The sequence below is a fragment of the Erythrolamprus reginae genome, chromosome 5 (assembly GCF_031021105.1).
Source record: "Erythrolamprus reginae isolate rEryReg1 chromosome 5, rEryReg1.hap1, whole genome shotgun sequence".
NCBI classification, from domain to species: Eukaryota; Metazoa; Chordata; class Lepidosauria; order Squamata; family Dipsadidae; genus Erythrolamprus; species Erythrolamprus reginae.
Genome location: NC_091954.1, coordinates 27,733,909 through 27,751,285, shown reverse-complemented (window position 1 = coordinate 27,751,285; position 17,377 = coordinate 27,733,909). Strand labels below are relative to the sequence as shown.

Genomic DNA, 17,377 nt, shown 5'->3' with positions numbered 1-17,377 from the left:
TGTCAGCACTGACACGCGTAGCCATTTTTGGTGACACGCGGCTGCTCCCGAATCTCCCCTCTACTCTGCTGCTGAGAGTCTGGCGGTGGCAAGGAAGAAAGCCAGGGGGAGGGGAGGAAAGCACCCTATGGCAGAGCAGCAGCAGTTCCTCTCCCTGAAGGCAAGAAAGAAATTGGCCAATTGCAGGCCCGCTTTCCTCCCCGCCCCCTGGCTTTCCTCCTCCTCCTCCTCCAGACGCTAAGCTGCAGACCGTATTGGTCCCTTCAGTGCCGCTTTTTTGCTTCTTCGCCGCCCCGCGAGAAGCCTGGAAACCCTGCATGAGCGGCTGGAGGGGACCGTAAGCAAGCCATCAGGACCCCCGCACACTAACTTGCTGACGGCCATGCTGTCCCGGATCGTGGGGAGAGGAGCTCTTCTCCCGCCAAGTGACGGCGAGGCCCTCCCAATGCTTGCCCGCCCAGGCCCCGCACTTGGAGCCGGGGCGACGGACCTAGCCTCAGCTTACTTGGCCCCAGCGCGGCCGAAGCGTGGGGCGGAGTAGGCGGTGGCTGCTTCAGGCCCACCCCCGAGCTGAGCTTCCTTTGGCTTCCTTCGAGGCAAAACTGCAAAGCTCACCTGCTGCCTCGAAGGAAGCCAAAGGAAACTCAGCTCAATGAGGATCGGCTGTTGGTCTCTTAAAGCAGCTGCCGCCCACTGTGGAGATCCCTTCGCCCAAACAGAGGCGGCGGCGGCGGGTTCAAGGGACCAACAGCCGGTCCTTTTTGGGGCTGCGTTGTTGCAGCGTCTGAGGCCTCCGCCTCCAGGCGAAGGGATCTCCGCAGTGGGCGACAGCGGCAGCTTTAAGGGACCAACAGCCGGTCCTTTTCGGGGCTGCGTTGTTGCAGCCTCCAAGGCCACCCACCGAGGAGATCCCTTCGCCTGGAGGCGGAGGCAGCGGCGGCCTCAGACGCTGCAACAACGCAGCCTCGAAAAGGACCGGCTGTTGGTCCCTTGAACCCCCCGCCACCGCCTCTGTTTAGCCCCCCCCGCCCAGGAAAGATTTGCAGCAGGAAAGCAGCGCATTTGAAAAGCGCGCTGCTTTCCCGTAAAGCCGGCTTTCCTGGCTGGCACAGGGCTTTCCCGGGCAGCTGGCTTGAACCTTGTGCCGGTTAGCAAAGCCGTCTGCCCGCCGGAGATGTGGAGAGAAAGAAGGGAAAAAGAGGGAGGGAAAAAGAGGAGAGGAAAGAAGGAGGGAAGGGAGAGAAAAGTGAACGAGAAGGAGAGAGAAAGGGAGGAAGAGGGGAAGGAAGGAAGAGATAAAGGAGAAGAGGAAGAGGAAAAATGAGAGGAGGAGGAAGAGGAGGAAAAGGAGAGGAAGAGGAGGAGGAAAAGGAGAGGAGGAGAAAGCGGAAGAGGAGAAGGAGAAAGAAGAGCAGGAGAAGGAGAACCAGAAGGAAATGGAGGAGATGAAGAGGAGGAGAAAAATGAGAGGAGGAGGAAGAGGAGGAAAAGGAGAGGAAGAGGAGGAGGAAAAGGAGAGTAGGAGAAAGCGGAAGAGGAGAAGGAGAAGGAAGAGCAGGAGACGGAGAACCAGAAGGAAATGGAGGAGATGAAGAGGAGGAGAAAAAGGAGAGGAGGAGGAAGAGGAGGAAAAGGAGAGGAAGAGGAGGAGAAAAAGGAGAGGAGGAAGAGGGGGGAAAGGAGATGAAGAGGAGGAGAAAAAGGAGAGGAGGAGGAGGAAGAGGAGGAGGAGAAAGAAAAGCAGGAGAGGAAGAGGAGGAGAAAAAGGAGAGGAGGAGGAAAAGGAGAGGAAGAGGAGGAGCAAAAGGAGAGGAGGAGGAAGAGAAGGAGGAGGAGAAAGAAAAGGAGAAGAGGAAGAGGAAAAATGAGAGGAGGAGGAAGAGGGGGGAAAAGGAGAGAAGGAGGAGGAGAAAGAAAAGCAGGAGAGGAAGAGTAGGAGAAAAAGGAGAGGAGGAGGAAGAGGAGGAGAAAAAGGAGAGGAGGAGGAAGAGGAGGAGAAAAAGGAGAGGAAGAAGAGAAGGAGGAGGAGAAAGAAAAGGAGAAGAGGAAGAGGAAAAATGAGAGGAGGAGGAAGAGGGGGGAAAGGAGAGAAGGAGGAGGAGAAAGAAAAGCAGGAGAGGAAGAGTAGGAGAAAAAGGAGAGGAGGAGGAAGAGGAGGAGAAAAAGGAGAGGAAGAAGAGAAGGAGGAGGAGAAAGAAAAGGAGAAGAGGAAGAGGAAAAATGAGAGGAGGAGGAAGAGGGGGGAAAGGAGAGAAGGAGGAGGAGAAAGAAAAGCAGGAGAGGAAGAGTAGGAGAAAAAGGAGAGGAGGAGGAAGAGGAGGAGAAAAAGGAGAGGAAGAAGAGAAGGAGGAGGAGAAAGAAAAGGAGAAGAGGAAGAGGAAAAATGAGAGGAGGAGGAAGAGGGGGGAAAGGAGAGAAGGAGGAGGAGAAAGAAAAGCAGGAGAGGAAGAGTAGGAGAAAAAGGAGAGGAGGAGGAAGAGGAGGAGAAAAAGGAGAGGAGGAGGAAGAGGAGGAGAAAAAGGAGAGGAAGAAGAGAAGGAGGAGGAGAAAGAAAAGGAGAAGAGGAAGAGGAAAAATGAGAGGAGGAGGAAGAGGGGGGAAAGGAGAGAAGGAGGAGGAGAAAGAAAAGCAGGAGAGGAAGAGTAGGAGAAAAAGGAGAGGAGGAGGAAGAGGAGGAGAAAAAGGAGAGGAGGAGGAAGAGGAGGAGAAAAAGGAGAGGAAGAAGAGAAGGAGGAGGAGAAAGAAAAGGAGAAGAGGAAGAGGAAAAATGAGAGGAGGAGGAAGAGGGGGGAAAGGAGAGAAGGAGGAGGAGAAAGAAAAGCAGGAGAGGAAGAGTAGGAGAAAAAGGAGAGGAGGAGGAAGAGGAGGAGAAAAAGGAGAGGAGGAGGAAGAGGAGGAGAAAAAGGAGAGGAAGAAGAGAAGGAGGAGGAGAAAGAAAAGGAGAAGAGGAAGAGGAAAAATGAGAGGAGGAGGAAGAGGGGGGAAAGGAGAGAAGGAGGAGGAGAAAGAAAAGCAGGAGAGGAAGAGTAGGAGAAAAAGGAGAGGAGGAGGAAGAGGAGGAGAAAAAGGAGAGGAGGAGGAAGAGGAGGAGAAAAAGGAGAGGAAGAAGAGAAGGAGGAGGAGAAAGAAAAGGAGAAGAGGAAGAGGAAAAATGAGAGGAGGAGGAAGAGGAGGAAAATGAGAGGAGGAGGAAGAGAAGGAGGAGGAGAAAGAAAAGCAGGAGAGGAAGAGGAGAAAAAGGAGAGGAGGAGGAAGAGGAGAGGAAGAGGAGTGGAGGAGGAAGAGAAGGAGGAGGAATAAGAAAAGCAGGATAGGAAGAGTAGGAGAAGAGTAGGAGAGAGGGAGAGGGAGGGGAAGAGGGGAAGGAAGGAAAAGAGAGAAAGAGAAAAAAGTGGAAGGAAGAGAGAAGGACAGAAAGGAAGAGAGAGAGGGAGAGAGAGAGAGCAAGAAAGAAAGAGTGAGTGATGAGAGAGGAAGGAACAGAGTGAGAGAGAGTGAGAGTGGTTTTTTTCTCAAGGTGACACACCACCTGAGTTATGCTCGGGTTTTTGGCAAATTTTGACACACCAAGCTGAAAAGGTTGCCCATCACTGTAATAGGGCAACTCTATCAATATCAAAATGCCACTTAAATAGTTGAGCTAGTTTCAAACTAGATTTTGATTTTCTTTCTCTCTTCCTTACTCCCATTCTTTTTCTTTCTCTTTTCCTTCCTCTCTTTTTTCTATCTGTTTCTCTCTCTTCCTCTCTTCCTCTCTCTCTCCTTCCCTCTCACTCCTTCCCTCTCGGCTTCTGGGCAGGTTTGGAAAACTCTGAGTTGATGATGATTTTTAAGTGAGCGATTGCTCACTGCTCAGCTTAGAGGGAACTATGCTTACAATTAAGAAATCCATCTACTATCCCAACTTGATGGTATTATTAAGCATATAGCCCACATCAAAAATAAGTGTGGGGGAGAATCAACTACATTCAATATAGTTTTAATAGTGATATTGTGTTAATTTCCCTGACCATGCTAGTAGATGTAGATTCAGATGGTTGGAGAATTCAATTATTACCGGAGTCTACAAAGAGGGGCGGCATACAAATCTAATAAATAATAATAATAATAATAATATCATGGAACACAAGCCATCATTTATAGTGAAGATGCTAGCTTCATTTAGACGCCTAGTATCATATATCTATGTAGTATTGGGTTTACCGAAGCTGTCATTAGATATTCATATAGGAACAATGTATTGAGGTGGTGATCAATTTACCTTTCCCACAGCATGATCGCAGAATTATCAGGTGAAGTTTGATCTCATAGCATAAATCCCCCTGCAAGAATGGGATGGTTTCTAACATAATATACCTCTGAGATTGAGTCTTAATAGCTAGCTAGCACAGCTGTTCAGGGTGATTAAGAACTTATGATGATGATGATGTTGAAGCCTCAAGTATCCATTTCAGAAATACGAAAGGAAATTGCCACAGGGGGAGTTCATCTTCATGTTGACTTTTGACACAGATGACACTGTGTCGTCTGTGTCAAAAGATGTTTGGTACTTCATCTTGTGCAATTTAATGAGATTCCTTTTTTGAGTCAGCAATGGTTTTATTTCTGATCATCTCAGTTTATTTGAGTTAACTGGTGCAGTGAGCATCTTTTTGCATAAGTGTACTGTTGGGCTTAAAAGCAACAGTAGTTCCCACCTTATGAAAATCATCTATGGTTCCTTTGGAGAACAACTATTTAAAATCACAAAAAATCTTTTCATGGCAAGGTTTTTGAGAAAATAAAATATTTGCAACTATTGTCAATTCCTAATAATCTTACTAGCTAATTTAGGCTGTTTGGGGACCAAATCAGACTAAAGATGGGTTTTGCTGGGGGAAGAAAGGAAGTGTGGCTCTATTCATCCTGCCCAATCTTTTAGCTGCTTCTGGTATATTGCCAAGCACAATATACTTCTAAATTGTGAGCTGCAGGTTTCACTTCTGCTTGCAGGAATAGATATAGAAAATAGCAATTGTTCTTCTACATAATGGTAGCTATGCTATGAGTTGCCTCAAAGCGATGGTTTTTCAACAGCTATCTGAACCTCGTGGAATTGATCATGAGAAGTTTTGGTATCATCAGTAAATTGATTCCACTCTATTCCAGTAGAGAATAAAGAGGATGACTTTGATAGAGACAGGAAAGATCTGTTACCATGGCAACAAATTGAGAAGCATTGTAGAAGTTGTGATGAGGAAGGGATCAGATAGTCCCTGAATTCAAATTCAACTGAAGCTACATAAGAAGAGAGAAAGCACATTGAGATATGCAAGATCTTAATAAAAGTAGTTCTGTACACACCTGGCATCTTTTTCTTTGTCTGGACTACTTCATATGCTTGACAATGTCTAAACTCAGTGTAACCAAATTGCCAAGTGCAATTAAAGAATTTGCATTGCTACTAATTAGGTCCCGGGTTCTGCTTATGTCATCAAAGCCTAAACAACTTGAGATCAAAATGGCATCAGATTACCTTCACTCTTACACAGCTGATTGGTTATCTTGCATTTATGGATGTAATTTCTCTATGGCAACACTTTTGCTTAGCAGTGCTCTCTTCTATGAAATTTGAGAGACCCTTACATTCTTTATGTACCATGGAACTAGACTTTATTGCTATTATTTGATGTTTCCAGAACCAGAATTATAATGACCTTAGGAAAATAGCAATAACAATTCTGAAAGATTGTGTACACTGTCTTCCTACTTGTGTACTTTCAGAGTCAGAAGACTGGATGGTGGGAAATAGCCTGCTCAATTAGATGGATTTTGATATTATAGTTGAATAGGACTACACTATTTATTAAACTACTGAAATTGCATTTCACCCATTTCCTGGTGTTAATTTCTGCAAATGTTAACACTTTATTCTCGTTCCTTTGATTGGTTTACAGGTAGTTTTCAGTTTCTATTTCAGTGTCATAGATACATTGCATATATCAGGCGAATATTGACAATGCAACCAAAATAAATAATCTATTTCAACTAATTCTGTAGGCCCCCACCTGTGCGTGAAGGTGCCCCCAAGGGAACCCAAGTGGTTGTGGTAACCGCTGCTGCCTTGAATCAAACAATCGTCTATTCCATTGTTTCAGGAAATGAAGACGGTAAGTTAGCATGGCCTTGCATTTGGTCTCAGTAAAGTATATTTTTAAGAAGGAGGAGGGAGGAAGTAAAACATCCCAAAAGGGGAAATTTTTTTAAAACATATTTTGTTTCAGATACATAGCACAATTTTAAATAAGCCATTTTATCCATTCCTAAAATGTTTATAAAACCTTATTTTTCTGCATTCCAGGAGTGTTTGCCATTAACAATAGAACCGGAGTTATTTACATTCAAAAATCTCTGGATTATGAAACTGCAAAAAAATATTTGCTTCGGGTACAAGCAGATTCCTTGATAGTAGTCCGTTCTAATTTGCCAGTGCCATCCAAAAGTAAGTTAATTTTTTCCTTCCTCCCTTCCTTCCTTCCTTCCTTCCTTCTATCCATCCATCCATTCATCCATCCTTCTTTCCTTTCCCAAAATTGGATGATATAGCTGTTTTTCTTTTCCTGATCTCCTATTACTTTGAAAATTAACCTTTTATTTGATTGTATCTTCTTCTTTGCTAATCATGGGGGGGGGGGGTTGTTGTTGTTATCAAGCCTTGAATCAAGGATATCTGTCCTCCTATTTAATTTGGACTATCATGAAAAAAATTAATATATTCATTTTATTTTATAACTATAGTTGTTTTTTTTCATTAAAGATATGAACAATCCAGAAAATGGAGATGTACATTCAATGTTAAACCAGGAATGAATGTTAAAAGTTTTTTAGGATTCTCTCCAGAAAAAAAAAATCATTATTTAAATGAAAAGCAAGAATTGAACTTTGCAGTTCTTAACAATATCACATAAAACTATGGAAAAATACCTGTTGTGGTTAGCTCCTGCCGCAAGGACTGTGGATGTGGGGGAGACATCCACATGCCGCAGGCCTGTTTTGCTCCTGGTGGAATCTGCTGATGAAGGCTCCTCTGACCAAGAAGACATGAGTGACAGGGAGGAAGAGAGTGTGGCAGACAGCTCAGAAGGAGATCAATTATCTAGCTCCTCCTTGGATTCGGAACAAGAGTTAATAATACAGCCACGCATGCGGAGAGCGATGCATAGGCAGCAACAACTGAGAGATTATTATCAAAGAAAATGAGGCCACCTGTGGTTGGGTGGGGCTGTGGTAATTAGTGAGGCTGCTATAAATAGCAGCCTGTGGGTTTGGCCATTGTGGAGGATTATCTGATTGTTGTGTTTCGTGCCTGCTTTGCTGACTTTGACCTTTGTGTGCTGATTTTTCCCCGCTTTGAAACTAAACCAGAGCAAAGTGTGTTTCATTTTGTGAAAGAAGAAGGACTGTGAATTGCCTCACAGCTGCAAGCTAAGTATCACAGAACTGATAAGGGACTTGTACAAATTACCAGTTTGTTTGGAGACGAGTGCTCTTTGCTATACAAAAAGAGTGCTTAGTTTATTTGAATTTTCGGTATAAAGAACATTGTTTTGACCTTTCAAATGTGTGTGTGTCTGAAATTTGTATCTGTGAATTTTTGGGAGGATTCTACCAGAGAGCTCGACAGAACAAATACCATAATTTCTGAAAACTGGTTGTTCCATCAATTTCTACTGGGAAGAGTGCCTTTGTTTTTCCTGCTTCTTAGCAGTTCAATGCTTATGTTTTTATTTATATTTTTCCTTCCAAAGAAATGAATGGGAGACAAGCTATCTATGTCAGCACCAAACTTATATGGATTAGTTGTGAATTTCTACAACTAATAAGCAAAGCCAGAAGGACATAGGATTGAATAGATCTAAGGCTTAATAACATATACCAATAGAATTTTCTACTTCTATCAACATTGAAAATGGAAGTTATACAGCCTTACATTTTTCAATGATCTCTTCAACACTTGTGAGGCATATCTTCCTGATTGTGGAGCTTTTGGGTTTTTGGTTTTTTTGAAGGAGTTAATGTTTAATACCTACTCAGGAAAATCAAAACAGGACATTAGGTGGATACAGCATTGTTGCCCAAACTCCAACCTCTGTCAATATTTCATACATGTACAAAAGGCTTGGCTCACAATATTATGTTCACTGTTCTATCTTTTTGCTTTTCAATGACACGTGGCATGTTTTTAGAAAAGACATAAGGCAATAGTTCTCAACCTGTAGTCTGCAGACCCCTGAGGTCCCATGCTGGTGAATCACAATGTCATAGGCAGTCCGTGAAAACTTGAAAAAATGTTATGATTTAAATCTTGAGCTAAGTATTAGGGATCTGTGGCCATGGTCCATTATATAGTTGTTGAAGTTCACCAAAGTATTTAAAAGGGGTTGTGGTGAAGAAAAAATTGAAAACCACTGACGTACGGTATTTGTAACTTTTTGGTGATCTTAAATAAACATTCTTTGAATTAAATAATAGTACAATACATTCTGAATTATAATTTGAAATGGTTAGAATGTGTGGGCCATTCTGATTTATGAAGATCTACCTGCTTCAATCCAATTACCAAACTCAATGAGCTAAAGAAATAGAACAAGGAATGGTATTTTATAAATTATTCTATTTTTACACAAAGATAGAAAGAGTGCATTTTTTTCTTTTTAATTTACTTTCCCACAGAAAAGAAACCATTTTTGGTTCTTTTCCTTTTGGCTATATAACTTTTAGACCAAACTAATTTGCATTTCTATTTACTTTCCAGTTTATAGCAGAAGTGAAATGTAATAAAAACTTGAGTTTGTTCTTATATATTCATTACAGAAGAATTGGATTGTCTCCATTATTGACTGTGGTGCATTATAAACACATTATGCAGTTAATGGGGAATACTTTTTAATGGGCAAGGTCTTGATTTCATTGTGACATTGTTTATATGCCAGAGGTCCTAGGTTCAATATATGAAACCCTGGAGAATAGTAATTGTAAGTCCTATTGTATTACTAGATAGATCATTCATGCAATTTTGTGTAAAGGAGCTTATATTGTTACAATTTTCTACTATAAAATATGCAATTAGGATAAAGAACAAAATTCAAAAAAATAGTGAGACGGGATGTATTATTTGCATTAACCCAGTGTTCCATTTGACTTTATAAATCATAATAATCGTGAACCAAAAGATTACATAATACCTCTTGCAGGAACATCAAACACTTGGCTAAATACAATAGACTTCAAAGCAATTAAGGTAATTTTTTTGACAAGGATAACAAAAACATCTTGCATTTCATGTTATGCTTTTGTTTCAGAATGTATCCTTGTAAAGTTTTTTTTAATCTCCTAAGTGATATTCTACAATGATACCTATGATAAAGTGATTGAGTGAAATTATTTTCAAAAAATAGCATTAAAAAAGAATACTTTTCATCTCTGTAGAATTGCTAGTTCTTCTAGAGGAAATAAATGTATACAGTATTTGTATTCTATGTTATTTCTATGAGTATCTACTTATATGTTAAGTTTCTTGCCTTCTACTATAGAAGATAAGAAATTTCGCATAATTAATATAATAAGAGATGGGGCATTATAGAAAGTGGGAAGCTTGAAAAAAATAATTTGCTAAAACAGCGTTAAATAATATAAACAGTATTCTGAAGTTCTTTTTGTCTTTATTAGGCAAATTTATATATTCAGATTTTTTAATATACTGTATATGCATGCCCTTCTTGGTCCTTGAATAATTGGCAGGGAAAATCTCTCAACATTACATATCTTTCAATTTTTGACATAATTTTATCTATAAGATAAGAATAGCAGCCTTATTATTCACAAAGTTTATTTTCCCATATTCCTTCATGTTTTCCATGGGTTTTTGAATTGTGAACAGCAGTCATCAGGTAATCAAAAGTCTAGGACAATCTACAGTGGGGAAAAAAGTATTTAGTCAGACATCAATTGTGCAAGTTCTCCCACTTAAAAAGATGAGAGAGTCCTGTAATTGACGTCATAGGTAGACCTCAACCATGAGAGACAACATGAGAAAACACATCCATGAAATCACATTTTTAACTAATTTATTTCCAAATTAGGGTGGAAAATAAGTATTTGGTCAATAACTGTTGAGGTCAGCTCTGGCCCAGCTCCTGCCCCAAGGAATGTGCAGGTGGATGTGGGGGAAACATCCACATGCCACAGGCCTGTTTTGCTCCTGATGGAATCTGCCAACGAAGCCTCCTCTGACCAAGGAAGCGTGAGTGACAGGGAAGAGGGGAGTTTGGTAGACAGCCCAGGAGGAGATCGATCATCTGTATCATCCCTGGATTCGGAACAAGAATTAATGACACATCCACGCATGTGTAGAGTGATGCATAGGAGACAACAACTGAAGGATTATTACAAGAGAAAATGAGGCCACCTGTGGTTGGGTGGGGCTGCTGTAATTAGTGCTACAGATAAAAGTGCAGCCTGGTGTTTTAACCTCATGGCAGTTTATCTGATTCATTGTTTCGTCAAGATCGTGGTTTTTGTGCTGTTCAAGATTGTGTGCGGACTCTCTGGACTTTAGAATTGGATTCAATTTCCCAGTTATTGGGTGAGCAATTGGATTGCATTTAACCTGTGCCTTGTGTGTACCAGAAAATCCCTTTGACATTTAAAAAGGGAGCTGTTTCTGTTTTTCTCTTTATAAAAACTTTTGGGTTTTCCTTTTATCGTTTGGTGTGTGTCTTCCTGGACTAATTACCCTGTAATTACGGGTGGTTGAAACACGCCGGCAGAACAATAACAAAAGTTAATTTCAATACTTTGTTATATATCCTTTGTTGGCAATGACAGAGGTCAAACATTTTCTGTAAGTCCTCACAAGTTTGGCACACACTGTTGCTGGTATGTTGGCCCATTCCTCCATGCAGATCTCCTCAAGAGCAGTGATGTTCTGGGGCTGTCGTTGGGCAACACGGACTTTCAACTCCCTCCAAAAGTTTTTTATAAGGTTGAGATCTGGAGCCTGGCTAAGCCACTCCAGGATCTTAAAATGCTTCTTACGAAGCCACTCCTTCATTGGCCTGGCGGTGTATTTGGGATCATTGTCATGCTGAAAGATCCAGTCATGTTTCATCTTCAGTGCCCTTGCTGATGGAAGTTGGTTTGCACTGAAAATCTCACAATACATGGCCCCATTTATTCTTCCATGTACACGGATCAGTTGTCCTGGTCCCTTTGCAGAAAAACCGCCCCAAAACATGATGTTGCCACCCCCATGCTTCAGAGTAGGTATGATGTTCTTTGAATGCAACTCAGCATTCTTCCTCCTCCAATCAGGACAATTTGTGTTTCTACCAAACAGTTCTACTTTGGTTTCATCTGACAATATGACATTCTCCGAATATTCTTCTGGATCATCCAAATGCTCTCTAGCAAACTTCAGACGGGCCCGGACATGTACTAGCTTAAGCAGGGGTCACGTCTGGCACTGCAGAATCTTGAGTCCCTGGCGGCGTAGTGTGTTACTGATGGTAGCCTTTGTTACGTTGGTCCCAGCTCTCTGCAGGTCATTCACTAGGTCCCCCATGTGGGTCTGGGATTTTTGCTCACCGTTCTTGTGGTCATTTTGACCCCATGGGATGAGATCTTGCGCGTAGTCCCAGATTAAGGGAGATTATCAGTGGTCTTGTATGTATTCCATTTTCTAACTATTGCTCCCAGAGTTGATTTCTTCACACCAAGCTGCTTGCCTATTGCAGATTCAGTCTTCCCAGCCTGGTGCAGGGCTACAATTTTGTTTCTGGTGTCCTTTGACAGCTCTTTTGTCTTCACCATAGTGGGGTTTGGAGTGTGACGGTTTGAGGTTCTGGACAGGTGTCTTTTATACTGATAACAAATTCAAACAGGTGCCATTACTACAGGTAAGGAGTGGAGGACAGAGGAACCTCTTAAAGAAGATGTTACAGGTCTATGAGAGCCAGAAATCGTGCCTGTTTGTAGGTGACCAAATACTTATTTTCCACCATAATTTGGAAATAAATTCATTAAAAATCAGAAAATGTGATTTTATGGATGTGTTTTCTCATGTTGTCTCTCATGGTTAAGGTCTACCTATGATGTAAATTACAGGCCTCCCTCATCTTTTTAAGTGGGAGAACTTGCACAATTGATGTCTGACTAAATACTTCGGTTAGGTTTAGGTTTATTGGATTTATATGCCGCCCCTCTCCGCAAACTCGGGGCAGCTCACAACAATAATAAAAAACAGTACAGTACATAATACCAAATCCAATGCCCACCCATCTAGTTACAATTTAAATTAATAATCTCATAAAAACAGTATATATAAAAAACAGGCACACAGTCAATCAATCAACAAAACAACATGGGCAAGGGGGAGGTGTTTTAGTTCCCCCATGCCTGACGGCAAAGGTGGGTCTTAAGGAGTTTACGAAAGGCAGGGAGGGTGGGGGCAATCCTAATCTCAGGGGGGAGCTGGTTCCAGAGGGTCGGGGCCCCCACAGAGAAGGCTCTTCCCCTGGGTCCCGCCAGATGACATTGTTTAGTCGACGGGACCCGGAGAAGGCCAACTCTGTGGGACCTAACCGGTCGCTGGGATTCGTGCGGCAGGAGGCGGTCCCGAAGATATTCTGGTCCGGTGCCATGAAGGGCTTTATAGGTCATAACCAACACTTTGAATTGTGACCGGAAACTGATCGGCAGCCAATGCAGACTGCGGAGTGTTGGAGTGATATGGGCATACTTGGAGAAGCCCATAATTGCTCTCGCAGCTGCATTCTGCACGATCTGAAGTTTCTGAACACTTTTCAAAGGTAGCCCCATGTAGAGAGCGTTACAGTAGTCGAGCCTCGAGGTGATGAGGGCATGAGTGACTGTGAGCAATGACTCCCGGTCCAAATAGGGCCGCAACTGGCGCACCAGGCGAACCTGGGCAAACGTCCCCCTCGCCACAGCTGAAAGGTGTTTTTCCAATGTGAGCTGTGGATCGAGGAGGACGCCCAAGTTGCGGACCCTCTCTGAGGGGGTCAATAATTCCCCCCCAGGGTAATGGACGGACAGATAGAATTGTCCTTGGGAGGCAAAACCCACAGCCACTCCGTCTTGTCTGGGTTGAGTTTGAGTTTGTTGACACCCATCCAGGCCCCAACAGCCTCCAGGCACCGGCACATCACTTCCACTGCTTCGTTGACTGGACATGGGGTGGAGATGTACAACTGGGTATCATCGGCATATTGATGATACCTCACCCCATGCCCTTGGATGATCTCACCCAGCGGTTTCATGTAGATATTAAATAGCAGGGGGGAGAGGACCGACCCCTGAGGCACCCCACAAGGGAGAAACCTCGGGGTCGACCTCTGACCCCCCACTAACACCGACTGCGACCGACCAGAGAGGTAGGAGGAGAACCACTGAAGAACAGTGCCTCCCACTCCCAACCCCTCCAGCCGGCGCAGAAGGATACCATGGTCGATGGTATCGAAAGCCGCTGAGAGGTCAAGGAGCACCAGGACAGAGGACAAACCCCTGTCCCGGGCCCGCCAGAGATCATCCATCAACGCGACCAAAGCAGTTTCCGTGCTGTAGCCGGGCCTGAATCCAGACTGCTGAGGACCTAGATAATTGGCTTCATCCAAGGACTGCTGGAGTTGAAGTGCCACCACCTTCTCGACAACCCTCCCAATGAAGGGAAGATTGGAGACTGGACGGTAGTTATTAAGCACAGCTGGGTCCAGGGAAGGCTTCTTGAGGAGAGGGCGCACAACCGCCTCCTTATAAAGGGGCGGAAAGGACCCCCTCCCCAAGGAGGCGTTGACAATCTCCTGGACCCAGCTCCGTGTCACCCCTCGACTGGCCGAAACCAGCCAAGAGGGACACGGATCCAGTAAACAGGTGGCGGAACTCACAGCTCTAATGGCCTTGTCCACTTCATCAGGTGTCACCAAGTCAAACTCCTCCCAGACAGATGGACAAAGACGTTTAGCCCCAGTCACCTCGACTGACTCATTGTCAGTCGACTCTGTTTCACAATTGGAGTCGAGGTCTGCTCGGATCCGGGCGATTTTATCAGCGAAAAACGTGTTAAAATCCTTGGCACTACTCTGCAAGGGCTCCCCAACTCCCCTCTGATTAAGAAGGGAGCGGGTTACCCTAAACAGAGCGGCCGGGCGGGATTCCGCTGATGCAATCAAGGCGGCATGATACGCGCATCTTGCCGCCTTGAACGCCACTTTGTAAGTCTTAATATGAGCTCTTACAAGTGTTCGGTCGGATTCGGACTTACTCTTCCTCCATCGCTTCTCCAGACGTCTCTTCTGGCGCTTCAACACCCGGAGCTCCTCGTTGAACCATGGAGCTCTACGGGGTCTAGTGCCACGGAGAGGTCGCAACGGCGCAATCCGGTCAAGAGCCTCCCCTGCAGCCTTGTTCCAGGCCTCAGCAAGAGACTCTGCCGAACTGTGGACAAGTGTATCTGGAATAACCCCAAGCACCATCTGGAAGCCTTCTGGATCCATCAGGCGTCTGGGGCGGAACCTCCTAATTGGTTCCGCCTCCCTGCGGGGAAGGATTGGAGCCAGGAAGTTAAGCCGCAGTAGGAAATGATCTGACCACGACAAAGGCAACACTTCTAAGCCCCTTAATCTCAGATCATTACTCAGTTGCTCAGAGAGGAATATCATATCGGGTGCGTGCCCACCCTCGTGAGTCGGACCCTGAACTACTTGAGTCAGGTCCATGGCTGTCATGGTGGCCATGAACTCCTGTGCCAGTCCAGAGGAACTGCCGAGCGACGGCAGATTGAAGTCCCCCAGGACGATAAGTCCGGGGAACTCCACCGCCAGCCCGGCCACCTCCTCGAGTAGCACAGGCAGGGCTGTTGACACGCAGCTGGGAGGCAGGTACGTGAGTAACAAGCCCACCTGAACCCCTAAGTCCAACTTCACCAGGAGGGACTCGCAACCCGCAACCTCTGGAGCAATGAGCCTACGCAGGCCAAGACTCTCCCTGGCTATAATAGCCACTCCTCCCCCCCTTCCCTGGGGTCGAGGTTGGTGCCATACACGAAACCCAGCTGGGCAAATTTCAGAGAGAGGAACTCCTCCCTCCGGGCCCAGCCAGGTTTCGGTCACACAAGCCAGGTCGGCCTCCTCATCCAGGATCAGATCCCGGATGAGGAGAGCTTTATTTACCACCGACCTGGCATTGAGTAGCAACAACTTGAGCCCAGGGCCAGAAGTACACTCATCACCAGTGCCTTGAGTTAAGCTCATGGAGCCTGAAGAAGGGATCGCTACTAAGCAGCGATCCCTCCTTCCCCTGGAACGGCTAGCTCCATGGCTTCCGCCATACCTGCCTCTCCCCAGCAAGACCGGGATATTTTGACCCTCTGCCACCCCAGAGATAAGTGTCCCCTCCCCTCCTGCCCCTCCAGCGTCAGGTGTGCCAAAAATTCCATTCATGTCATATTCATTCATTCCATACATATTATAATCCCCCCCACCCACTCCATTCCATCTATCACCCCCCTCCCATTCATTTTCATTCACAGTATTCCATTCATTCCAATAATTACTAAAATAGTCCCATTCATTCATGCCATCTCTACCATCCTCCCATCCACTTAAAAATCCCCACAATAATTTAATTAAAAAGAGTTAATATAAAACTAACAGTTCATATTATTAAAATATTAATTATTAAAAATATAGATAAATATAAGTAATAAAAATAAAAATATAGGTAGAAGATATTTCAACTGGTCAGTTAATTAATCAATTAAGCCAAGTTCATATAGATATCATCCAGTCTAAAAAGGTGAGTCCAAGGGATGTATGATGTTATGAGTAGGACAAACAGTCCTGAGTATAAACTCTGTCCTCTGTCCTCCCAGGTTTTCTCTTTGCCACTGTCGTTGTTATCAGCTTTCTCACCTCCACGACACCCCCGGTCTCTGATGGGTCACCCCAAATGTCTACCAGTATAGTTGTATAGTGTCACTAGAGAGCTAGTTGGCCTTGCTGGTACAGAGTGTCTTTCATTAACTTCAGTTCATTTATCAATTGTACCATTTCTTGGACACAGACAGCCTCACAACCATTTTTTCACATTCCAGTAATTTCCCCAATGGATTATTGCAAGGGATTCCTTGTGTGGCTGCCTTGGAATAGTCAGATCTTCACTTAGTTCAAAATAAAGCTTACTGGGATCAGTTCCTATATTATTATAGTTATAGCATCAGCACTTAGGCTTATATACCTCCCCCTAGTGCAGTGATGGTGAACCTTTTTTTCCTTGGGTGCCGAAAGAGCATGGGCATATGCTATTGTGCATGTGTGAGTGCCCACACCCATAAATCAATGCCTGGGGAGGTGAAAACAGCTTCTCCAACCCCCCCAGAGGCCCTCTGGAGGCCGGAAATGGCCTGTTTCCCAACTTCTGGAAAGGTTCATGTTTTGCCCTCCCCAGACTCCAAAGGCTTCCCTGGAACCGGGGGAGAATAAAAATGCCTTCCCCACACCTGGAGGCTCTCTGGAAGCCAAAAATACCCTCTCAGAGCCTCTGTATGAGCCAAAAATCAGCTGGCTGGCACACATATGCACATTGGAGCTGAGCTAGGGCAATGGCTAATGTGCCAGCAGATATAGCTCCATGTGCCACCTGTGGCACCCGTGCCATAGGTTTGCCATCACTGCCATAGTACAGCACTCTCTGAATGGTTTACAATGTCTGCATATTGACTCCAACAATCTGGATTCTCATTTTACTGACTTCAGAAGGATGGAAGGCTGACTCAACCTTGAGGCTGTCAGCAGAGTTTGCTTGTAATACGGCACTCTTACCACTAAATCATCAGGGCTTCTTATATTATGCTGTTAAATTGCCATCCAGTCTAGTTGCTGGCCTATTGACTTCAGATCAGATTACTTAAAATATCATCTTCTCTTACCTGGACCTTAAGATCTTAGAATGAGGTCCTTTCAAGGTCCTTCCACCAAGTAAATGAGGTGGTTCTGAGCAAGAGAGGGAACGTTTTCCTGACATTCTTTTCTTTTTCAAAAACACTCCCTAATGAGCTTTGGTCTACTGTTACCTATATATTGGCACTAGATGAAGACCTCCCAGGCTTTTAAATAATATTTAAATGCATTCTAATACTATATTAGTGCATATTGTTTTAGGTTTGGACAACAGCCTTGTTCCTGCCTAGTTTGGTATTTGATTTGATTTGATTACATATGTTTAACTGGAATTATATTTCTTCTTTAGAAATGTTTGCTTACTGGACAAAAATGTTATTTTTAAAAATAAAATAAATAGTCTCAAAGAAACATTGCCAGTC

The 17,377-nt window shown here is 44.2% G+C and overlaps 1 protein-coding gene across 4 annotated transcripts in view; it reads left to right on the top strand.

Moving 5' to 3' along the window:
- The window catches only part of PCDH15 (protocadherin related 15), a 1,574,801-nt gene that overhangs the window by 1,431,942 nt on the left and 125,482 nt on the right, over positions 1-17,377 (top strand). For all 4 annotated transcript variants that reach the window (XM_070752283.1, XM_070752284.1, XM_070752286.1 and 1 more), the window contains 2 exons: positions 6,040-6,149; positions 6,341-6,481. In XM_070752283.1, the coding sequence (XP_070608384.1) occupies positions 6,040-6,149; positions 6,341-6,481 (251 nt within the window). The remainder of the gene's footprint in view (positions 1-6,039; positions 6,150-6,340; positions 6,482-17,377) is intronic.